This window comes from Tupaia chinensis, unplaced genomic scaffold (assembly GCF_000334495.1).
Source record: "Tupaia chinensis unplaced genomic scaffold, TupChi_1.0 Scaffold000318_1, whole genome shotgun sequence".
Taxonomy (NCBI): domain Eukaryota; kingdom Metazoa; phylum Chordata; class Mammalia; order Scandentia; family Tupaiidae; genus Tupaia; species Tupaia belangeri.
Window position 1 is genome coordinate 820,240 of NW_006159811.1, and position 24,951 is coordinate 845,190.

The following is a 24,951-nucleotide window of genomic DNA, read 5'->3' on the forward strand; positions in this document are numbered from 1 at the left end:
TGCCGCGTTGGAGCGGAACGTGGAGGTGGCCCTGGGCCGGGAGGAGGGGCGGCGGCGAATGCTGGGAGAGCAAGAAGGGCGCCGAGCTAACGCAGGAACCGGTCGCTGAGGGTCCCCGTCAGGTGTGTCCGCCCGTCTCCTCCTGCCTTCTTCGCCGGCTGTCGGACCTCGAGGTAGAGCTCAAGCCAAAGCCGGGACCCCGGCCTCTGTCCCTGCTGGCCACACCGGGGTGAGGCCCGGTCTCTGGGGACGGCGCGCCCCTGGTCTTGATTTCGGGCCCGGCGGGACAACGCCTGTTGTCAGGAGTCCTTCGGGGATCGCGCCCGTCCGCATCCGCCGACGTTTACACTGCCGAGCAGGCGCTCCCTGGAGGCTCCGGACAGGGTGTCCTGCTGAGGAGTCGCACCAGGGCTGGCCACTGGAGTTTGAGGTTAGGAGACCTTCAGACCCTTGTGCACAAAGAGGTGCGGTCCCCACGGCCAAGGAAAGGAAACGGCCTCAGGATTATTCTGGTTGAGTAGTTTGATTAGGATTTTTTGTTTGTATTTGAACTGCTGCCAAACTTAAAGGTTCATAGATTGGAACCGAAGGCTGCTGTCATTTAACCAGAACTGGATTGTTTTAAGGCCAGTAGTCGCCAGTCGCAGCCTGTACTTGTAAGGAAGACTCATTCAAGTGTATTTTTTTGTTGATAAGTTGTTATTAAGAAGTCTTGCAGCCATAAACAGAGGGCTGTAAGATTAAAAATACATATATATTGCTTGGACGTGTGGACATTGTGAACTTTTCTACGAGGTCAAGGAACTAAGTTTACTACTTTTGATAGGTCTCTCTGAAGTTGCAATGATGGGAAGGTTTTCGACATATCTTTTTCTCTATGCTTTTTTCTAACTACAGAAAAACTAAAATTTGGTTTTCTTTGCCTGAAATTGTGGTTGTATTTAATCGATAATGAGAGGTTCCTCCTTGTATCTTAATATCTTAGGTTTTCTGTACATCCCTATTATTCAAGAACTGGCCAAAGCATACGCTCCTTTTTTAGTGGTTCTTTCATGCTTCTTGCTTCTCATTATCCCTTAATTACAGCTCTTGGAAGGGTTTGCTGTCTCTATGAACTTTTGGATAACTTAAAGTGCCTTTTGTAGTTGTAAGTTTGTGTTAACTGAAATCCAGTTATTTGGGAAATGTCAAATTGGAAATGGATTTGGAATTATATGCATAATCTTACATAAACACGTTCTTTTATGAAACCAATAACATAAGAATAGAAGAAAGTTGTAAACTATCCATAGTAAGCACTGATTCTCAGCCTTTAGGACACAACTGTCTTTTTTTTTTTTTTTTGAGAGGTTTTTGCTATAGGGCGCGTATGCTCACCAGAAAGACAGAGAGGAGCAGAGAGACAGAAAGCGAGAAATCACCCCCAGGGGGGATGGCCATGCCGCAATCCCTTCTCCTCCATGTTCCTCTCGGGGTCCTGGGCACGCATGCACATGCGCCCGGCGTGAGTTTAAGCCTCTGGGTTTGGGACTAGAACTGCGGTTGACTACATGGGAGTCCAGTGACTGGACTAGCCATTACACTAACTGCTGGTCCCAGGACACCACTGTCTTTTGAGAACCTCATGAAAGCATTGGGTCATCTTCCTGGAAAAATGCACATACACACATAGGGTTTGCTAAGTAATTGCATGAGGTTTACACATTCCAAGTTAAAAACTCTGATGAGGTGATATTACTAAGCTGAATTTTACATTGTTTTTAGAAATGTTATCCTCAGGTTAATTTTTACCATGGATTAGTATGACACAGTTTAGTTCCCTGCACAATTGCTTTCTGTGATTTGGTTCTACCCAAGTGAGATGAGCCTAGAATATTGATGATATTAAATAAATCCTCTAGAAAAATTGTTTCAACCCATACTGAGATATTTTGTCCACACAGAATGGATTTTTACTAAAGTGTCAGGGATTGTATTCCTAGTTCAGAAGTCAGCTTTCTGATTCTGTTACCACTTTAACTTTTTGCTAACATTTGGAGATATGTATCAGCTCTGTCTATAGCATTGTAAGGTTATGGGTTTTCAGAGAATAGACTGTTGAGTTTTAAAATTGCTTCACAAAATTTGCACTTCAAAAATAAGCATAAAGCTAAAAGTATCCACCTAATCAAAAGCAGCTATTGCAGAAAGGTGAATGAAATACACAAGTCCTAGTCTAGAACATAATTTTTCTTAAATCACGACTTTTGGTAGTATGAATTTTAATCGCATGGTATCAAAAAGATTGCACGAAGCTTTTAAAGCCTCATTTGAGAAATATATGTGGTTTTAATCCAAATCCTCCTCTTTTTTTTTTTTTTTTTGTGAGACATTTTTGCCATAGGGCACGTGCAGTTGCCAGAGAGATGGAGAGAGATAGACCTAGACTGAAAGTGAGAAATCACTCCCAGTTGGGGGGTGGGGGGCGGGGGGGGGGCACACAGTACTCCCTTCTCCTCCATTCTCCTCTCCGGATTTTGGACATGCATGCCCATGTGCCTGGCGTGAGTTTTAAGCCACCTGGTCCGAGACTCAAACCGTGGTCAACTATAGGCAAGTCCAGTGATATAACCATTATGCCATCTGCTGGTCCCAAATCCTCTTCATTTTCTTAAGAAAATAATTTATAACTAAATGAATGATCACTTCTGAGAGGAGGAAATGCAGATGTATCCAAGTGAAGCTATATTTGCCTAGCATTCTTAGTAATTTTGAGAATTACCGTGATAGATAAATTATATTTTGGTGAATTAGATTCAGACCACATAACATAGTGAATTGTAAAAGTCATGACATGTTTTTCTATGTGAAATTGAATCATGACTTTCCTGACAACCCAGTATTATAGTTCTGGGCTACTGTAGTACTGTCTATACACGAAGACTTCAAACAGCTTATGAAAAATTGGAATTAAAGTATGAGCTTATTTTGATGCAAAATTGAATCAATGCCTAGTATTTTGATAATATGCATTTTCTGTGAACATTTTGCAGACTTCATGTATACGCAGTGCTCTCCAGCAGTACTGTTGCCACTGTCCATACTCATCTCCAAAGGGTGAATTCATCCTTTAAGTTTCAAGAGGGCCTTAGATTAATAAATACCGAGTGTCATATCTTCAAATTGTTTATATTTGGGGAAATTAAGACACAGAATTTAGATAATTTGTACATATCAGGAAGGAACAGAGTCAAGTTTGATCATGGAAGGTTAACTCCAGACTCCAAGCTCTTGTTACTTCAACAAGTTCAAGTAATATTAATATTTACAAGGGACAGCTAATGGCCAAACACTAGGGCACATGATGGAATCAAAGCAATTACCATGCATGATGAAATTAAGATGAAAAGAAATATAGTGTAGAAATTGTCCTATGTTAGGGAAAAGTGGGATTAGGAGGTTATATCACCTAGTTAAAGCTTGGTCTCTGGAGTTAATATTCAGTTTGACTACTGGCTCTATTTATTAGGTGATACATTGTTACAACCTCTCAGAGTCCCAGTTTCTACATTTGTGAAATGGAGTAAGGATGGCTACCTCGTAGGCTATCATGAGGTTTAAACGAGATAATGTACTTTATATAGAGAGGGTCTAACACATAGACTAGTACGTGGTTTTTTTTTTTTTAAGAGATTGTTGCTATGGGGCATGTGCGCTTGCTGGAGAGACACAGAGAGACATGGAGACAGCGAGAGATCACTCAGCAGGGGGATGGCCACACTGCAATCCCTTCTCTTCCATTCTTTTATCAGGATTTTGGACACACTCACACAGATACCCAGTGTGAGTTTCAAGCCTCTGGGTCTGAGACTTGAACCATAGTCAGCCATGTAGGAGTCCAGCGACATAACCATTATTTCATGTGCTGGTCCCAGTAAATGTTTTGACATGTTAGTTATTTTAAAAAATTATTGCTATTGTGAGATTAATCAAAAAACTTAACACTTAGTTTTCTAAGCTTTTCCTGGGGGGGTGGGCGGAATTGCAGTTTTGGAGAAAGTGAAAAAGGGACCTGTTTTTCTTTTTTTCCATTGCCAGAGGGCATGTGCACTTGCTAGAAAGAGAGAGAACGAGTAAGAGAGCTTGCACATCTCCCAATGGGACATAGTCCTATGACAGTCCTTTTTCCTTCCTTTGTCTGTCCTACCAGGATTGGGGGCATCCACGCATATGTGCCCAGCTTCCTGCCGGGGCCGGAATGTGAACTGTGGTTGACCACTGTGCTTTAGGGCTGGCCCTTGTTTATGTGATTGTCCTCTTTCTCATCCGGTCATCTGTCCTAACCTTTAGTAATAAGTTCGAGCTCCAGGTCCTATATGAAACTGTCGAGATCATCTAGTCAGCACTGATCTAGATAGTCCCTTAAAGCTTTGTATTTGTTAGTATCACACTTTAAGCATGTTATTTATAATAAGATGTCTGTTTTCAAAGTTTATTCATTTATTTCAAGAAAGAGAAGGAGAAAGGGAGACAAATAGTAACCTCAACAGAGTCTCACAGTGCTGGAACCCCCCACTCCCCTAGGTCTTCTGGGCAGCTCAGATCACAGCTAGAGCCAGCAAGTTTAGAACCTGAACCCAGGGTCCTCTCATATAGCTACAGTATAATGTAGCGGCACCCCACTCTCTGCACCACTGCAAACGGGCCAGACATCATTCGGCTTTAAGTAAATAACCTCTTTATAAAATTCACTTAGCACATAATTTTATATTTCCCAGTTTCCCTGTTTTTTAGAGAGACTTTTGGTATAGGGTGCGTGCGCTCACCAGAGACAGAAAGCAAGAAATCACCCACCAGAGGGGACAGCCATGCCTCAATCCCTTTTCCTCTGTTGTCCTCTCAGGATCTGGGGCACGCACGCATGTATGCCTGGTGTGACTCGAACCACAGCCGACTAGTGGGAGTCCAGCAATGTAAACATTACATCATCTGCTGGGTCCCCCCACTTTTACCTTTTTGCCAGCTGTTTCCTCTTGTCTCACTAACTAGATAAAGAATGTCCTTTAGTTTTTTGCCACAGGGTGTGTGCACTCCATGAAAGAGAGAGACAGAGGGGAAGTGAAAAGTCACCCCGGGGAGGATGGCCACGCCGCAGTTCCTACTCCTTTGCTCTCCTCCTGGGATTTTGGGCACACACGCACATGCGCCTGGTATGAGTTTCAAGCTACCAGGTCTAGGACCCGAGCCACCGTTGGCCCTGTAGGAGTCCAGTGCCCTAACCACCACTCCATCTGCTAGCCCCAATAATGTCTTTTGCCCCAATAATGTCTTTTTCAAATCAGATGTTACTGCTTTTTATACTCAAAATTAAGTAGCAGAGATGTGCAGAAAGCTTTGGTTGATCTATGCTGATATTTAGAATACAAATAGACTGATGAATTAGAAAGACCAATTTCAGTCAGAATATATCATTTTAAATATTTAACTGTTTAAAAGATCTTTTCCTATTTAAAAAGTAGGAGAAAGTATTATTAGACGAAACTGGTTATAAAATGTCTTCAGAATCATTTCTAAAAGGGAAAAAAAAACACAAAACATGTTCTCTAGGAGCAAGGTACAAGGACTACCTAATTCATGAATGTTTAGTTAATATGTAACATTTACTAAAAGAGAGAAGCAAATTTACAAGAACATAAAATGCATAACTGGAAATTGAAAGCATTTATTTATAAAAGTGTATTTCTTAGTCCTAGTACTCAATATTCCACTACATTAATTTGTACTGAATATAAGGCTTCAGTGTCATCTGTTGTTTTTTTTTTATAATTATTTATTTTTATTTTATTCATTTGTTTATTAATTTTTTTAGTTTGACCAGAGAGAGACAGAAGGTAAGAATGAGAGAAAGAGGAAGTGAGAAAGCAAGCCACCAGATTCAAGACTCGAACCCTAGTCGGCCATGTGAGAGTGTCCAGCACCTTAACCACCACGCCACCTGCTGGTCCCAGTGTCATCTGTTTTTGTAGCCACAGACCTGAGACTTAAACAAAGTGTGAATAAGGAAGAAGGAATAAAAGGTAAATGTTAAATGTCCAATAATGAGGGAATTGGTTATACCACTAATAAAAGAGAGAAGTGGAGGGACCAGCTGATGGCGAAATGGTTATGTTGCTGGACTCCCACATAGTCGATGACGATTTGAGTCCCATAGCCGGTGCCTTGAAACTCATGCTGGGTGCATATGTGTGTATGCCCAAAATCCTGAGAGAAGAATGGAGGAGAAAGGGTTATGGTGTGGCCATCCCCCCTGGAGGGTGATTTCATGGTTAAAATCCTAAAGAGAAAAAGGAAGGGAGGAAAGGAGATTGTAGTATGACCATGTCCCATCGGCAGGTACCTTTTCTCCCTCTGGCAAATGCCTGCATCCTCTGACAAGATTATTTTTAATAAAGAGGAAGTAGAAAGAAAATTGGAAATACAGTAAGTTTGTGGATTGCCATGTCTATACTGACTGGGAGTCAAAGGGCATCATTTAAAGCTGACAAATCAGTTATTAGAAATAGAAGCATATTTAGCGGTACAAAGGTAAGCACTGGGTAAGATAATACTATAGACTTTAACTGTGTAGTGCAAAAAGGGCAATAAGATTATACAGGCTAGTTTCATTAGTGCTAATTTTCATGCAGGAGGTAATAATTACTTTCTAAAGAAATAGAAGATTGAAGGTATTAAATAAGATTATATACCATAGTTATAAAGATAGAACCAGAAGCATGTATTAGAACAAATTATCCTAATTATGAGAAAGATAGCTACATAAAAAGAAAATAACAGTGAAAAACTTTGAATATTATAAGGCCAAACAAGCAAAATATAAAACTAAGACCAACTACATTTACTATATCAGTACATTTTATTTGTAATTTTGCTATTGGGCAAGTGTGCTCGCTGGGAAGAGACACATAGAGAGAAAGCACTCCCCATGCTGCAGTCCCTTCTCTATCTCCTCTCAGGATTTTGGGTGCACATGCACACCCGCCTGGTGTGTTTTTTGGGCCTCCCCATGTGGGACTCACACTGTGCAGCCAGCCACGTGGGATCCAGCAGCCTTAACCACCATGCTGCCTGACTGGCGGCCTATAATATTAGCACATTTTTAATGGCTTTAGCTCATTTATTGAAAAGATGTTCCAAGTAGATCATCAAGCAAAATCTGATTAAAAAATTTATTCAGGAGAACTACTAAAAATAAAGTGGTTTAGAAGTGGAGAAAGGCATAAATGTGCATATGAAGGCAAATAAAAAAAGCTAGATTATTGATCTTAATAAGATCTTAATATGACAATGTGGATTTTAGGTCAGAAGGCATGTCAGAAGGCATGTCAGGCAAAGAAGGATACTGCATGAAGATAATGTGTTACACAGTGAATATTTAACAAAGTAACTTTCATGAAGCAGAATTTTCAGAAGAAGCTGGAAATACACAAATGGATTATTAGTAGGGGGACTTGTAATTTACTGCTCTACTCCAGGAAAAATCAAATGGCCAGCAATAAGGGTAGAGAAGACCTATTGTTAAGTTGGTAAAGTAGGTTTGATTCATGTATATTGAACTCTGGAAACAGGACACCTCTTCTTTTTAAATCCTAGGGACAGTTCACAAAAACTTACTGTATAAGCTCTGTATTTAGGGAGGGAGGGATTAAAGGATAGAGCACAGGGGATTTCAGGAAAAGTAAAGTACTCAGTATGATACTGTAATGATGGCTTCATGTCATACGTTTGTTAAAATCCCTAGAGTATACAACACCAAGCAGGAACCTTAATATCAACTATGAACTTTGACTGACGAGGATGTGTAGATATTGGTCATGGACTGAAAAAATATGCCACTGGGACCAAGGGATGGAGCGATGGTTAGGCCTCTAGACTCCCACATAGTCGACCACGGTTCAAGTTCCGGACCCGGTGGTTTAAAATTCATGCTGGGCATGAATTGTTGTACCCAAGATTCTGAGAGGAGAGTGGAGAGAAGAGATTGTGACATGACCATCCCTCTTGGTGGATTGATTTCTTGCTTTCTGTCTCTTCCTCTCTCTGTCTTTCCAGCAAACACACGCACCTTAAGCAAAAGTCTCAAAAAAGAAGAAAAAATTGTGCCACTTCAGTGCAGGATGTTGGTGGTGGGGGTATGTTACAACCCTCTGTACCTTTGACTCAGTTTTTCTCTGAACCTAAGACTGCTCCAAAAAATACAGCCCATGTTTAAAATATTGAAATCTTATGAAGGACATATATATATTCATAAGCAAAATCAAAAGACATCCAAATAGAAAAATGGGCAAATAATATGAATAGAATAATAGAAAAGGTAATGGAAAAGGCAATATGGGTGACACATAATCATGTAGAGAGATGCTCTACATCGTTTATAGGTATAGCAAATTTTAACTACACACAGCTAAGTTTTTACCTGTTATGTTGGTAAAAATCTAAAATTGTGTCAGTACACTCTGATAAAACTGTATGGCTTTAGATAATAATTTATTACTATGGGGAGTATGAAAAGGTACAGTTGCCATGGCAGGCAACTTGATAATATTCATCAAAATTAAAATATTAGTTATCCTTCAACCTACCAATTTTACTTCCAGAAGTTTATAGCTATCCGTGCTTATGAATGAAATACTGTGTATATATGACCGTTCATTTTGTTTGTGAAATAGCAAAAAACAGTTCAGATGTTCTTCACTGTCAGACTAGGTCACTGAATTACGGGGCATCTTATAACGGAGCGCTATGCATGTGAATGTACTTATGCAAAAATAACAAAGATTTTTTTAAAAAATATATGAAATTTTCCATCAGAGTAACTTTTATGAGAGAGAAACTATGTAAACAAGTCTATGTGGGATTGTTGCTTTAAGTGATCAGTTTTCTTTTTTTTTTTTTAATAATTATTTTATTTAACTTTATTTATTTATTTTAGTTTGACCAGAGAGGGGCAGAATATGGGAGGGGTGGGGAGAGGGAGAAAGGGAGAAAGCAAGCCACCAGGTCTAGGACTGGAACTGTAGTCGGCCATGTGGGAGTCCAGTGCCCTTAACCACCACGCCACCTGCTGGCCCCCAAGTGATCAGTTTTCTAAAATTTTTTTTTTTTTACTTTAAAATCTGTGGGGATATTATATTCTTTTCTGTAGTTAAATCTATTTTAATTTAAAATTAATTTTTGAAACTGCTCTTACCATTGAGCAATCCTACTCCAGAAAAATGCACCTTGTTTATTATGTGGCTTTTTTTTCCTGATACACTGTCACTCATCTGAGATTTGTATAATTTGTTAGTTTCTCAGATACTACCCTGCATTGTTTTTTTAAAAATTTTGTTTATTCATTCATTTATTTTAAATTGACCAGAGAGAGAGACAGAGAAACTTAGAGAGACCAAGCTACCAGGTCTGGGACTTGAACCGCGGCTGGCCATGTGGGACTGCCCAGCACCTTAACCACCAAGCCACCTGCTGGTCCCTACTACCCTGCATTGTTTTAGTGGAGTATTTTTCCAGATTAATTTTCCAATTTAAGGACAATAATGTCTCAACAGTTAGAATAACCTGATATTTGTCTCAAAATAGTTCATCAAGTTTATCTTTGTTGTTGTTGTTTTTGACATAGGATGCGGTTTGCTCACTGCAGGAGGGGGGACGACAGTGAGAGTGCAAGTGAGAAAACAACCCTCCCCCCCCCCCGGGGGGAGCCATATAGCAGTCCCTTCTCCTGGGATTCTGGGCGTATGCACACATGCATCAGATGTGATTTTTAAGCCACCAGGTCCAGGACTTGAACCTTGGTCACCAATGTGGAAGTCTAGTACCATAACCACTATACCACCTGCTGACCCCTATCTTCTTTCTAATACTGAATATTTCCAACAAATGTTAACTAAACCAGTTTAATTTATTGACACTTGGATGTTAATGTTATGTCAGCTTATCTAGTATGTTTCTATGTAAAACACGTTTTGTGTTCTGTGTTACATGTTCAGTACTATGTAAAATATTCTCTTTAGCAGGATGAAGTTAAAGGAAGTAGATCGTACAGCCATGCAGGCATGGAGCCCTGCCCAGAATCACCCCATTTACCTAGCTACAGGTAAGTTCAAAAGAGAGAATGAGAATGGGTCACCTCATTTCTTTTCTTCTACAGTTATTAAATAGCTTATTCATGCTTAGAAGACTCAATTTAAACTTATCTCCTCAGACGCTTCCTCCCTACAAGATGTTTCCATTTTCCTTGTCTGCTGTGGTTTTTTTTGGGGGAAAGGTTTTTGCTACAGGGCGCGTGTCAGAAAGACAGAGAGAGGCAGAGAGACAGAAAGTGAGAAATCATCCCACAGGGGGGATGGCCACACCACAATCCCTTCTCCATTCTCTTCTCAGGATCTTGGGCATGCACACACACACGCCCGACGTGAGTTTAAGCCACCGGGTCTGGGACTTGAACCACAGTCGACTACATGGGAGTCCAGCGACATAGCCATTTACACTAACTGCTGGTCCCTCTGCTGTGTGTTTTCATAGCATCTGTATATCATAGCATTGATCATGATGTGTTCAGTATAAAGTAACTTTCCCGCTTCACAGGGATTATCCCTCCAGTATTAAGCACAACCAATGACATGCAAAAGACAGTAAGTATCAATTTGAGTGAATGAAGACCAATTTTGATGTAGCATTTTATGTAAAAAGAATTGAAATTATACCAAAAATGACTATGCATAGATATAGTAAGTCATAGGACCATTTTAAAAAACTTGCCTGCACCACCCACTGTTAGAAACATCATCTCTCAGTCCTATGCCAGAATCTCACTGCCATAGTGATTTGAGCATCTGTTCAATGACATGTGTGCTGAGGTTTCAGCTACTGAGGCAGCATTCGTAAGTGAGATCATCGAGAAACACGCTTTCCGTTTCTATGTTCTACACTTTTCTCTGAATCTTTTACTTTTGACTGTGCATTTACCATAAATGCATTTTCTATAGGAACATCTGCTCAGCAGTTGGATGCAACATTTAGTACCAGTGCTTCCCTTGAGATATTTGAATTAGACCTTTCGGATCCATCCTTGGATATGAAATCTTGTGCTACTTTTTCCTCCTCTCACAGGTATGAGATTCAGCCTTCAATTCATGTGATTATGTAATTTTATGTAGTTGCTACCTACTTTGTAAGTATGCCTTTATTAGAAACTGTAAGGAATACCATCAGTGACACGAAGTATTTTGTGGAAAAAAAAAAATGTGAGTGAAGTTTTTTATGAAAATTATATATATATATATAAGAGGCTCTAGTTTCCATGTTTTTACTGATTGTATAGTATTTTTTGTTCTATCTAATTTATCTGACCTATTTATAAAAAGATAGATATGACTAGAAAAAGGAGTTCTATTAAGAAGATATTAATAGTGATTATTTCTGAATAGGTTATTTTTATTTTCTTCTTTGTATTTGTCTATATTTAGCAATAACATCTCACAGAGAATGTTGATGTGATTTCTGATACACTAGGTGTTTGGGTCACCTTTCATTGAAGTAATAAAATGAGTTTGATGAATTTAATATCCTCATGCATTTTGAAGACACTATACTTTAGTTAACCAAATACAACTCAGATTTTGCAGTTTCACGGGACAGCTTATATACTACAGCACCCTCACACTGTATTGGGAAATCCCAGATTTTGTCTAGCAGTTTTTCTCCCTGTCACCTTTGAACCATCACACATACCCATGGTATGTTCGTGTTTCATCTTTGTGCAAGGCCATAGTCTTTTTTTTTTTTTTGGAGAGGTTTTTGCTATAGGGTGTGTCCACTCGCCAGAGAGACAGAAAGCGAGAAATCACCCCCCAGGAGGGATGGCCACGCCACAATCCCTTCTCCTCCATTCTCCTTTTGGGATCTTGGGCACACACACACACAGGGACCCGGTGTGAGTTTAAGCCACCGGATCTGGGACTTGAACTTTAGTTGGTTACATGGGAGTCCAGCAACATAGCCATTACGCCAACTGCTGGTCCTGAAGGCCATAGTCTTTTATTCTCTATCAGTAGAGGTATGTGTCACAGTAAGCATAATTTTGATGTCACTTTTTTACTGTCAGAATATATGTGTGTGTGTGTGTATATATGTATATATATGTATTTTACATAGAAAATTGCAGATGACCTCCATAATATCTTTATTACTTAACACACCACTCATTAGTGACCACTTTCTGTAGTCAAATGGAGTTTATTTTTCTAAGGCAAAGTGGTTAACTATCTCTGTTTCACAGATGAACCAAAGGCAATTTAAGATTAACTTACCCACAGGGTCTTACAATTTCTAAATGTTAAAACCATTCTCAAACTCATATTTTTTAACACAATTCAAAAATACTATGTTACAGTATGTTATGTCTATAAAGCTTTTTGCCCTTTAAGGATTATAAGATCAAATCAAGAGAGAGGAGTATTAAAGAAAAGTGAAATGCTTACCTAAGGTGTGCATCGTTAGCAGGAGCAAAGGGGAAGCAACATTTTTGGAGTATTTATGAAAAGAAAAAAAGTTAAATTGTATAATTTCAAATTCTCTATACTTATTTGACTTGAAGAATGAGCCTCTTTACTCATTTTCTTCTTAAGGTACCACAAGTTGATTTGGGGGCCTCATAAGATGGATTCCAAAGGAGATGTCTCTGGAGTTCTGATTGCAGGTGGTGAAAATGGAAATATTATTCTTTATGATCCTTCTAAAATTATAGCTGGAGACAAGGAAGTGGTAATTGCCCAGAATGACAAGCACACTGGCCCTGTGAGAGCCTTGGATGTAAACATTTTCCAGGTTAGACTCTGACATTCACTTTTAATTCTTTGTGTGTGTGTGTGTTTTAAGAGTTTCTTTTTGCTATAGGGCACATGCTCTTGCTGGAGAGACAGAGAGACAAAAAGCAAGACATCAGCCCCTGGGGCTTAGGGGGAAGGTGGCCATGCTGCAATCCCTTCTCCTCCATTTTCTTCTTGGGATTTTGGACATGCATACATAGTGCCTGGTGTAAGTTTTAAGCTGCCAAGTCCAGGGCATGAACCACGGTTGACTATGTGGGAGTCCAGCACTGTAACCATTAGAGCATCTGCTGGTCCCCATTTATAATTCTTAAAATATGTGGTACTCATACCCCTCTTGAATCTTCTGTGAAGTGTATGAATCTATTATACCTCAGTCTTGGAACTGAAAGCTAAAACTGTCTGTGCAGGTTGTTGAATAAATATGCTTGTTTGACGAATAGTGGGTTCAGAGTTGGGATCAGGGTGAATAATACTAACGATACAGACATCAGGCAGAGAGTTTTAATTCCAGGTGTCTGAAGGTGTCATGCCATCTTGTTGGACTTTTTTTTTTTTTTTTTTTTTTTTTTTTTGCCAGAGGGCCTGTGTGCTTGCCCAAGAGAAACACAGAAAGAAGAAGGCATTCCCCATGGGGTGTGGTCATGACACAGTCCCGTCTTCTATTTGTCCATCCTTTGTGGGATCTGAGCCACTCACACATGTGCCTAGTGTGTTTTCTAAGCTGCCAGAGCCAGAATTCAAACTGTGTGGTCCACCTTGTGGGATCTAGCTCCCTTAACTTTCTGGCCACAGGTCCAGCTACTGTGGACATTTTTTAAACATTAGGAGATCCTGGGACCAGCCGTTAGCATAATGGTTGTGTCGCTGGACTCCCATGTAGTCAACTGCAGTTTGAGTCCCAGACCCGGCGGCAAACTCACGCCAGGCGCGTGTGCCTGTGTACCCAAGATCTTGAGAGGAGAATGGAGGAGAAGGGATTGCAGCATGGCCATCCCCGCCTGGGGCGATTTCTCACTTTCTGTCTCTCTGTCTCTCTCTGTCTTTCTGGCGAGCACATGTGCCCTATAACAAAATCCTCTCCGAAGAAAAAAGAAAAACAAAACAAACAAAAAAATTAGGAGATCTGTATTTTAGAAACTTTCCCTTTTAAAAGTTGGTGCTGGGCCAGCAGGTGGCCTGGTGGATAGTGCCACTGGACTCCCACATGGCCAACCACAGTTCAAGTCCTGGACCTGGTGACTAGCTTTCTCACTTTACTCTCTCTCACTCTGTCCCTCTCTGATCAAATAATAAATAAATAGAACTAAAAAAATAGTTTAAAAAAAAAGTTGTTGCTAAGTCATCATTAGTCTGGTACAGTGGTGTCTTGATTGATTTATTATTTGTTATTTCAGAAATCTTGTATTCATGACAGACTACCACTTGATGGAAAAACTAGAAATTATACAAATATGACACCAATTTAACAAATAAACCTTACAATTTTTTTTTTACTGTTAGCTTGCCCCATGGCCTAGTGGTTGAGGGAGCTAGATCCTATTTGATCAACTGTGCAGTTCAAGTTCCAGCTTCTGTGGCTTGAAAAAGCACACCAGGGAGGTGGCAGGTGGCATGGTAGATAGGATGCTGAACTCCAACATGGCCGACTGTGATTTGAGTCCTGGACCTGGCAGCTTTCCCTCTTCTCTGGTCAAATTAATAATAATATTAATAATAAATATAATTAAATAACATAATTCTTAAAAAAAAAAAAAGAAAAAGCACACCAGGCACATGTGCATGTGTGCCCCTAATCCTGATTAAGATGGAGAAATGGAGGAGAAGAGAATGTAGTATGATTCCATCTCCTTGGGGAATGCTTCTCCCTCTTCTCCCTCTTTCTCTAACAAAGGAAAAAAAAAAAAGAAGAGACTAGCCCGTGGCCTGGTGGTAAGGGAACCAACTGGGTGGTTCAAGTGCCAGTCTTGGCAACTTGAAAAACATACCTAGGCTTATGTGCATGCATGCTTGAAATCCTGACAGGATAGAAAAATGGAGGAGAAAGGATTGTGGAGTTACCACAACTTCTGGGATGCCTTTTCTCTCTGTCTCTGTCTAGTAAGTACATGTGCCTTCCAGCAAGTAAAAAAAGAGGATTCTTTCTATTGTAACCTTCATAAACACTACCGAAAATTAATATATAAATGCATAGGTTAATAAGAATTTTGAGATAATAGAATACTAGATTATAGCAACCAAAAAATAAATCTTGAGGACCAGCAGATGGCATAGTGATTGTGTTGCTGGATTACCACATGGCTGACCACTGTTCAAGTCCCAGACCCAGTAGCTTGAAACTAATGGCGGGTGTGTGTGTATGTGTGTGTGCATGCCCAAGATCTCAGGAGGAGGCTGGAAGAGAAGGAACTGTAGTGTGGTCATTGCCCTGCGAGGTGATTTCTCACTTTCTGTCTCTGTCTCTGTCTTTCCGGCAAGCACACCCGCACTACAAAAACCTCTCCAAAAAAATAAAAAAGTTTATCCACGTAATTATTCTTTTCTATAATGTCTTGCATTAAAATTATTGGGTAGTCAGGAAAGTCATGATGTATTTCTGTATGCAAAAACAGAAAAATATGTCATGACTTTCCAGGCAGCCTGATAGTTTTGAGGGGGTTGATTTAATAGCACAATGGTAACACACTGCTCAAGTAAGCTGGATTCACATGAGAGGTTGCTGGTTTGGTTCTCTGATCAACCTGTACTTGCCAGGCATGCACACCCATGATCCTGGTGAGCTAGGAAGGCTTGAGAGTGTTGTAGCATGCGATTCTGCTGAGAGCACTTGTCTTTTTCTCTCTGTCTCATTCTCACAAAGGAAGAGACTTTAAAACTTAAAAAAAGGGAGCCAGCAGGTGGTATGGTGGTTGAGGCACTCGACTCCCCCATGGCTGACCACTGTTCAAGTCCCTGGACTGGCAACTTGCTTTCTCACTTTCTCTTTCTCTCTCTCTCATGAGTGCATGTACCCCATAGCAAATTTTAAATGATAATAATAATGACAAATAAAATTAAACAAATAATTATTTAAAAAAAGAAAGCGAAACACCTTTAAAAAAAATGCTTTTCTGTCTTCAATAGACACTTCCTTTTTAGTCAGAGTTTTATGTTTCTTTAAGAACTATTTTAATTTGGTGGAGGATTATTACATATAATTATTAAGGAATTCATGCATATGTGTTTTGCTTTTTTTAATTAAATAGAAAAATTGTATGCTAAAATTTCTTTCTAGCTGTGAACAGAGTATGGACTGCGTTCTTTTTATTATTCATAAGTACTGTTTAATTATTAATTATTTCTTATTACAGACTAATTTGGTAGCCTCTGGTGCTAACGAATCTGAAATCTACATTTGGGATCTCAACAACTTTGCAACTCCAATGACACCAGGAGCCAAAACACAGGTATCATATTGATTTTCATCAATGTAATTAAAATAACCAAAAGTGGGTCTCCTAAACTTATTTATATCCATTTTAAGTTTTTTCACACAAAATATACACTTGAAAAAAAAAATTACTTAGATATGATTGATTTAACTTCACTATAGGAAAGTATTAATAAATATGTATTTCTTCTCACTGATACTTTGAAGAAATACATATTTATTTAGCCTCTGTTCCCTGTAGACACTGCTCCTCACTGTGCTAGGCATGCACAATGGACAAAAATTGTTAATAATTTTTTAAGGTAAAGTATAATTGTTGTTGTATGTGTGATAGCTACTCTATATTTGTAAAAGCAAAACAAAAAAACACAAAACCTTAACACCTTTTCCTGTTTGGAGTATTTCCAATAAGTTGGGTAAAAGCAGCCTTCCCTGTCTTCCCTTGAGTTTATGTTGGATGGATTCCAGTTGGAGAGCCTTTGGAACTGGCAGTCTTGGCAGTAGGAGAGGCGGCCTAACAATAGCCCATGTCCTGCTATTACAGGGTGCTGTTCTAATGGTCCAGTCTGTACCTTTTGCTCTGCCTGGTTGTCTCTAGTATTTGCCAACACCCACTCTGTGGTCCATGATGTACCTTGCAACATTTGTAAAAAAGTAAATGAATAGATAAATAAAACAGTACATAGTTTGTAGCAGGAATTCAATAGATGCTTGTTGAATAGGACAATATTAGAAAAGATAAAATACTTGGAAGTGCCATATACTTGTATTTTAAATGATACTGTTGTACCTGTTGACAGTGTAGGAACATAAAGCAAATTTGTGGGATAAATGGATCAGATTTTTAAGAGATTAGTTTTTCAAAATGAAAGATCAGGCCAGCTGGTGGCATGGTGGTTGAGGCAGCTAGATCCCACATGGCCGACTCTGTGGTTCGAATCCCAGACCCAGCAACTTACAAAACTTTCCAGGAGTATGTGTGTGCATGTGCCTAAAATCTCAAAAGGAGGGAACCAGTAGTTAGTGTAATTGCTATGTCACTGGACTCCCACGTAGTCAACCGCGGTTCACGTCCCAGACCCGGCGGCTTAAAACTCACGCCGGGCGTGTGTGCATGCATGCCCAAGATCTCAAGAGGAGAATGGAGGAGAAGGGATTGCAGCGTGACCATCCCCCCTGGGGGGTGATTTCTCGCTTTCTGTCTCTCTGTCTCTGTCTGTCTGGCGAGTGCATGCGCCCTATAGCAAAAACCTCTCAAAAAAAAAAAAAAATCTCAAAAGGAGAAATGAAGGAGTGGGGATTGAAGCTTAACCATCCCCTACAGGGGGTGCTTTTGCACTCTCCCCACCCCCGTCTCTCTCCAGCAAGTGCACACACCCTCTGGCAAATAAAAACAAAAATGAAAGATCAGATTTTACAGTTAGATTTTAGTATAATAGAAAATGGGTTTTTAGTAGTTTGTTCTTTGCAGCCCCCAGAAGACATCAGCTGCATTGCGTGGAACAGGCAAGTTCAGCACATTTTAGCATCAGCCAGTCCCAGTGGCCGGGCCACCGTATGGGATCTTAGAAAAAATGAACCAATCATCAAAGTCAGTGATCATAGTAACAGGGTAAGTACATGATTGATTTGTGATGAAAATGCTGTATTTCTGCTGTAGTATTACTGTGTTGTCATAGTTGATATCAAATCACTTTCTGTACAGGCAGATCCTATCTTTCATTGATCAGTCATGTTGAAATGAATGTGTTTTTTTTTCTCCCCTTAGAGAAAATAAGTAAATATCCAATAAACCATGTGGGATATTATTAATGATAAAAAGATAGAGCTAGTGCCTTGGGCTAGTGGTTAAGGAAGCCAGATTCCACATTGTTGACCTTGTGTTCAAATCCGAGACCCAGTGGCTTGAAAAACACCTTGAGCATGTGTGCATGTGGGCTTAAAATCCCTACAGGGTAGAGAAATGGAGGAGAAGAGATTGCTGTGTCCCATTGGAGGGTGTTTTACTTTTCCTCTTTGGCTCTGTTTCTCTCTCTCTCTCTCTCTCTGATGAGCCCATGTTTAAAAAAAGGAAAAAAGGTTTATTCCATAATATACTGGTTGTTTTGCTAGCTGTTTCAAAGCATTGCAGCAACTTTTTTTTTTTTTAATTATTTTATTTAACTTTATTTATTTGTTTTTGCCATAGGGCGGTCGCCACCACGCCCAACTTCATTTATTTGTTTATTTTAATTTAAGAAAGTGGGAAAGCAAGCTGCCAGATTCGGGACTTGAATTATGGTTGGCTATGTGTGAGTCCAGCGCCCTTAACCACCATACCACCTGCGGGCACTGCATTGCAACAACTTTTAACTCATCTTTAGCTCTTCCTAGAATGTGTAGATTTTTCTTGCTGGAAATTTTTCTTTTTGGTTTTATAACTTTATTTGAAAATCAGCAGTTGGTTCTCATCCCCATTTACTGTTTGTAGATTTTCGAAAGTGGTAACAGGTACATAGGTCACCAGTGTGTAGAGCTTGTTGGGTGAATCTTCATCCTCATTTCATTTTCTGGACAACCGCACATGGATTCGATATGGGACATTCCTTATTCCTTTGGCGCAGACAGCTTTGTTGAACCTAGTATCAATGCACACATCTGGAGTCCGCATCTCTTTCATGGCAAATTTCCGGATTTCTTCGAGTGTCCGAGGGGCACGTTTCTTGAAGCCCGTGCCATGGATGCGCTTGTGAATGTTGATGGTGTATTCTCGGGTCACCACCTCGCTGATGGCAGAACGGCCCTTCTTCCTCTCACCACCCTTCTTTGCAGGAGCCATTCTGCCTGGCCTAAGCTGCAAAGCCCTTCTGGAAATTTTTTATCTGTAACTTATAATTTCCAGACTCCTGGCTTTTTCTGTTCCTCTTAAAGAGTATTGCTAAAGTGAGCTAATATCTTTCTTCTACTTGCTGAGTAGATACTGTTCTAGAACACATTAAATCTTGAATTTGACACATTCCTTTTTTGTGTATCATCAAGTGAAGTAAAATAGACACAGTTTAGAGACTTGTTTTGTTTGTTTTTAATCATGTTGGTCAACTGGACATTTTGAAAAACAAGTTTTCCTAGGTTGGAGAATATATATGTAACAACAGTTAAACTGTTTAGAAGAATAAACCCTGAGAGTATTGTTTTTCGACTGAGTCAGGAGTTTTAAAATAGAAGTTTCAGTGGACTATAGCATACAGTAAGCATTTTGGTCATCTTTTGGAACAGTTGATAGAATCTGAACTTCTTTCAAAAGTTATTTAGTTATTCATTCCATATCTGTGAGAGACAGAGAGAGGGAGAAAAAAGGTACAGCACTGTTGACAGGATTTTGACACCATGATTCCCCCTGCCCCCCAGCTTTAGCCAGCTCAGACCATGGTCACAAGCATGCCTGACATACTCAGGGAGGTCTCTAGACTCAGACCAGCAGCCTTCTCATGTGAGTCTGTCTTGCAGAGCATAGTGTTTTAGTGCTGCACCATTATCTGGCCTGTCATATGAAAATTTAAATGGTTGTTGTTGCTGAAGACATTTTGCCTTGATTTTTTTCTAATAAAGTAGCGGAAAAGTGTGTGGTTTTATGTTGTTGTCATTATTAAAATCTTTCATTTATTTTTATGAGAGTAAAACATTTTAAATCTGTGTAAAACTTAATCTGTAGTTAAAATTTTGATAGTAAAACTTATTTTTAGTGTAAAATTATTCTGTCTAGGATGGTTTTGTGTATCAAATAACTGGATGAATTGAAAACACTGACATATTTATTTCTAAGACTACTGTTTAAGACTGCTTAATAAAGTTGAGTAGTTTTAAGTTTTGTTTTTGTTTTTGTTTTTTTTTAAATTAAGCCAGGGATGATTGTTTTTTACTGTCTCAGTAAGGGCATAGACTTCAAGTTTTGGCTTTTCATACAGTAATGACATTGATAAAAGGAATCCGTAATTGTCTGCAGATGCATTGCTCTGGGTTGGCATGGCACCCTGATATTGCCACCCAGATGGTGCTTGCCTCTGAGGACGACCGGTTACCAGTGATCCAGATGTGGGATCTTCGATTTGCCTCCTCCCCACTTCGAGTCCTGGAAAACCATGCCAGGTATCAGACTGCTATCCCAAGGAAATTATTTTCTAAAACGTCTTTATTTACTACTTTGAATTATCAGAAAAGTTTTTTGTAAACTAGGGATCTATCTTTATCTTGAAAGAGATTGCTTAATGGTTTGGGGGGTTTTCTGTTTTGCTTTTCTTTTTGTTTTTGGTTTGCTATAAGACACATGTACTCTCTGGAGAGAGACACAGAGAGAGCTAGAGAGTGAGAAAGTGAGAAGTAACACCCCGGGGGGATGGCCATGCCACAATTCATTCTCTTCTCAGTACTCTGGGCATGCATGTACACATACCAAGTGTGATTTCCAAACCACCAGGTCCAAGACTCAAACCATGGTTGACCATGTGGGAGTCTAGCACTTTAACCACCATGCCACCATAGCTGGCCCCAGTGCTATTATATAACTTTTATAAAAGTTTGACCTTTTTTGTTTTAATTAGTATTTTATTTAATTATTTTTATTATTATTATTTTAATTGACCAGAGAGATAGGGGGAAAGTCAGAAAGTAAGACACCAGGCCCGAGACTCAACTACAGTTGGCCATGTGAGAGTCCAGTGTCCTAACTACCACACCACCTACAGGCCCCAGGTTTCAACTTTTTAAAAGTAAAATGCTGAGAACAAAAGACATTTATCAAACAAATTGGGTTATTTTCCTATGCTGTATTTTAAGTTTCTCTAAATTAAAAAACTTTTTAAAAAATTGATGTTAGGGCTTGTGTGTGAGCACGTGAAAATGAGAGAGCAAGGGATTCCATAGGGTCTGGTCATGCCACAGTCTCTTTCCAGTTCTTCATCCTGTTGGATCATGGGTACTTAGATTCATGCCTGTGTGTTTTAGGGTGACCAAGCCAGATTTTGTTGCTAGGCATTTGTTTAAGATTCTTTTGTCAGACAGTGTGCACTGTCTTGGATATACTGTGTTACTGTAATTATCAAAGTGTATATGCGTTACTGAATTGCCTTGAGAAAGATTACATAAAATTAGATTTATATCATCACCACCTACTGGTGGCATGATGGTTAAGGTTCTAGATTCCCGTATGACCAATTGTGGTTTGAGTCCCAGACCTGGCATCCTTCTTTCTGACTTTGTCTCTCTGATGAGAGCATGTGCCCTACAGCAAATTTTTAAAATAATAATAATAATCATTAAAATTAAATAATAATTTAAAAATTTCTTTAAGTTATACTTCTGTTAGCTGTGTATGAGTCTCTAAAGCCTATACAGAAATAATTCTGAAATTTGGTTTGCTCAAGATTAATAATTTACTCATTTCTTTTTTTTTTTTTTTTTAAATAGAGGGATTTTGGCAATTGCTTGGAGCATGGCAGATCCTGAATTGTTGCTGAGCTGTGGAAAAGATGCTAAGATTCTCTGTTCCAACCCAAACACAGGAGAGGTAAGGGGAGGAAGTATTTCTCAACTTTTTAATTCTTATAATATTTTATTCCTAGCTAAATAAGGCATTTTTCCTGTGAGTTCTTTAGTGCATTATTATAATGGAAGGGATGTAAAAGTAGATAGAGGTGTTTGTGAGATGTTAACCCACCAGAGATTTTATCAAGAATGTTATCTAAGCTCAGCCATCTCAGCCAGAAGACATCAATTACTGAAGGAATACATTTGAGACTAGTAATCACCTTCTCCCCATTTTCAATAAAATTTGTTTATTACCTAGAATCACAGGTACTTCGTTTGTCTTATTTCCCATGTGGGAATCGGTATCTTGGGTGTAGGATTTCATGTTTGGGTCTTTTTCCTACTTTACCATTTATGAAGATACTTTTTGACTTTTGGAGATTGTTAAGTACAGTTTTTCAGTCACTCTTCTCAATGATCAAGGAAGAATATAATATTTACAATATGATATTTATCATATGCCCTGCCCATCAAAATTTAGATGTAGGAAATTCTACATTAGAAAATATAAATGCTATATCAATATCACATAATTTTATTTGCTTTGGAGTAAAAATCTCTTAACTATTATTTTTAGTATTGTTAAATATTGAGTAGTTTTTAAAAATTATTTATTTAATTTAATTTAATAGTAGTAGTAGTATTCAATTTTATCAGAGAGATGGAGAGTGATAGTGAGAAAGCAAGCTGCCAGGTCTGGGTCTTAAACTGTGGTTGGCCATGTGGGAGTCCAGTGCCCTTCACCACCATGCTGCCTGCCAGCCCCAATATTGGACAGTTTTTCTACCTTTTTTTTTTTTTTTTTGGGTATGTGACCTTTTCGCTGTTCTTAATTACACCTTTTATACTTTTACCTTTTATATGTTAAGGTAGATTATTATGAATGCTTTGGTAGTTTTTCAGATAGAATGTTGATAGCAATGAAGAATGTATTCAATAATTTATATTGTTAAAATAAAAACAAAAACATTATTTGATTTCTGACTTAAAGTGTTTGGATGTAATGATAGCTGTAAAAATATAGAACTATTAAAGTTAGAGCCAACAGGTGACTAAGGTAGCTGGATCCCACAGGGCTGACTCCATAGTTAGACTCCCAGACTCAGAGACTTAAAAAACACACTGGGTGCATGTACATACCTGCCCAAAATGCCAAGAGGAGAATGGAGGAGAAAGGATTGTGCTGTGGCCATTCCCTCTGGAGGTTGATTTCTCACTTTCCCTTTCCATCTTCCTTCCATCTTTTTTTTTTGAAAAAAAAAAAAAAAAGAAGAGATGAGAAAAAAATAATAAATTTTACCTCATGATTTATAGACCAGATATTAAAAACCTTGCATTTTACAAGTTCATAATGCATAGAACTTACTGTTCTATCATAGTTTTTCAGTTATAAAATTTGACGAAATGAATTTTTAACGTAATTGTGCGTGCTTGGTCTTTGAAGGAGTAGACTTATTGCATGCTGTAACTTTTTTTTTTCTTTTTTTGGAGAGGTTTTTGCTATAGGGTGCGTGCGCTCGCCAGAGAGACAGAAAGCAAGAAATCACCCCCCATGGGGGATGGCCACGCCACAATCCCTTCTCCTCCATTCTCCTCTTGGGATCTCGGGCACACACGCACACGTGCCCGGCGTGAGTTTAAGCCACCGGGTCCGGGACTTGAACCACGGTCAACCACGTGGGAGTCCAGCAATATAGCCATTACGCTAACTGCTGGTCCCGCATGCTGCAATTTTTAAAATTAGATTTTTTTTTTTTTTTTTTTTATTGACAGAGAGCATCCCCCAACCCCCAGTAGGAACATGGTCATGCCACAGTCTTTTTTCGTCCATTTCTCCTTCCCATCAGAATTTTGGGTATAAACGCACATGTACCTAATATATTTTTCAAGCTTCTGGGGCCAAGATTTGAACCACAATCACCCATGTGGGATCTGGCTCCCTATGCACAGGGCTTAACCACTGAGCATGGGGCTGGCCCTAAATAATTAGATTTTGAATTCAAATGAAATTAGGAATAGGCAAATGATTTAAGTATCATCAAACTGTATATTTAAAAAATACACACACACACACACACACACACATATATTTTAAATTTTCTATAGAGCATGTGTGCCCATCAGAGACAGAGAGATAGAGCAAGAAGGAAAGTGAGAAAGCCAGTCACGAGCTCCGGGACTTGAACCATAGTAGGCCACATGGGAGTCCATCACCTTAATTACCGTGCCACCTGCTGGCCCCTCAGACTATGTATTTCATCAACCAGCATAAACATCAAAGACATGAACAGGCTAAATGTATTTTTTTAAATTCTGATTACTTACCAAAAAAAAAAAAAACATTTTAAATGTCACATAAAACCAAAGTTAAGTTCATTTAACATTCCATAAGGCCTAAAACTTTTGCTCTTAAAAATAGTGATTCCAACCATACTAACTTCAAGTTAATCACAAAGATAACATTCTGAAGGTTTTATTTTGCCCATTTTCTTTCTTTTAAGTTAATGAATTAATTTTATTTTTTATCATCATTTTTGCTATAGCATACCTGTGCTTACCAGAGATAGATAGAGGAGAGACAGAGAGAGAGGGAAGGTGAGAAAGCAGGCTGCCAGGTCCTGGACTCGAACCATGGTCAACCATGTTGGAGTCCAGTGCCTCAACCACCATGCCACCTTCTGGCCCCATATATCATCCATTTTCTACAGTTTCTTCCATCTTTTTCTTTCTAAAGAAGTTGTTAACACCAGATTCTGTTAGGAATCTGTAGCAAAAGAAATGGTGTGTACATGTTTTCCCTTCTAAAAACCAGATTTCTCAGTAAGTTCTTTTCTCTCAGGATCAGTTTTTTTGTTGTTGTTGTCGTTTTTTTAAGAATTATTTTATTTAACTTTATTTATTTATTTATTTTAATTTGACCAGAGAAGGACAAAGAAAGAGAGAGAGAAAAAGCAAGAAAGCTATCCTCCAGGTCCGAGACTCAAACCACAGTTGGCCCTATGGGAGTCCAGCACCCTTAACCACCACACCACCTGTTGCCCCCAGGATCAGTTTTTTTTCTTTTTTTTTTTTTAGAGATTTTCACTGTAGGGT

The 24,951-nt window shown here is 39.1% G+C and overlaps 1 protein-coding gene and 1 pseudogene across 26 annotated transcripts in view; one reads left to right on the forward strand and one right to left on the reverse strand.

Moving 5' to 3' along the window:
- SEC31A (SEC31 homolog A, COPII component) overlaps positions 1–24,951 on the forward strand; it is a 98,446-nt gene that overhangs the window by 16,324 nt on the left and 57,171 nt on the right. For 18 of the 26 annotated variants that reach the window (XM_006151411.2, XM_006151423.2, XM_006151424.2 and 15 more), the window contains exons 1-8: positions 7–173; positions 10,050–10,132; positions 11,025–11,148; positions 12,666–12,864; positions 16,217–16,312; positions 17,768–17,908; positions 20,279–20,421; positions 21,739–21,838. In XM_006151411.2, coding sequence (XP_006151473.1) covers positions 10,054–10,132; positions 11,025–11,148; positions 12,666–12,864; positions 16,217–16,312; positions 17,768–17,908; positions 20,279–20,421; positions 21,739–21,838 — 882 coding nt within the window. In that variant the 5' untranslated portion in view covers positions 7–173; positions 10,050–10,053. Of the gene's footprint in view, positions 1–6; positions 174–258; positions 431–6,035; positions 6,057–8,149; positions 8,169–10,049; positions 10,133–11,024; positions 11,149–12,665; positions 12,865–16,216; positions 16,313–17,767; positions 17,909–20,278; positions 20,422–21,738; positions 21,839–24,951 lie in introns of those variants that run through there. The other 8 variants (XM_027773032.1, XM_027773033.1, XM_027773034.1 and 5 more) reach the window with 8 other exon arrangements.
- LOC106735168 (60S ribosomal protein L31 pseudogene) lies at positions 18,614–19,942 on the reverse strand (annotated as a pseudogene).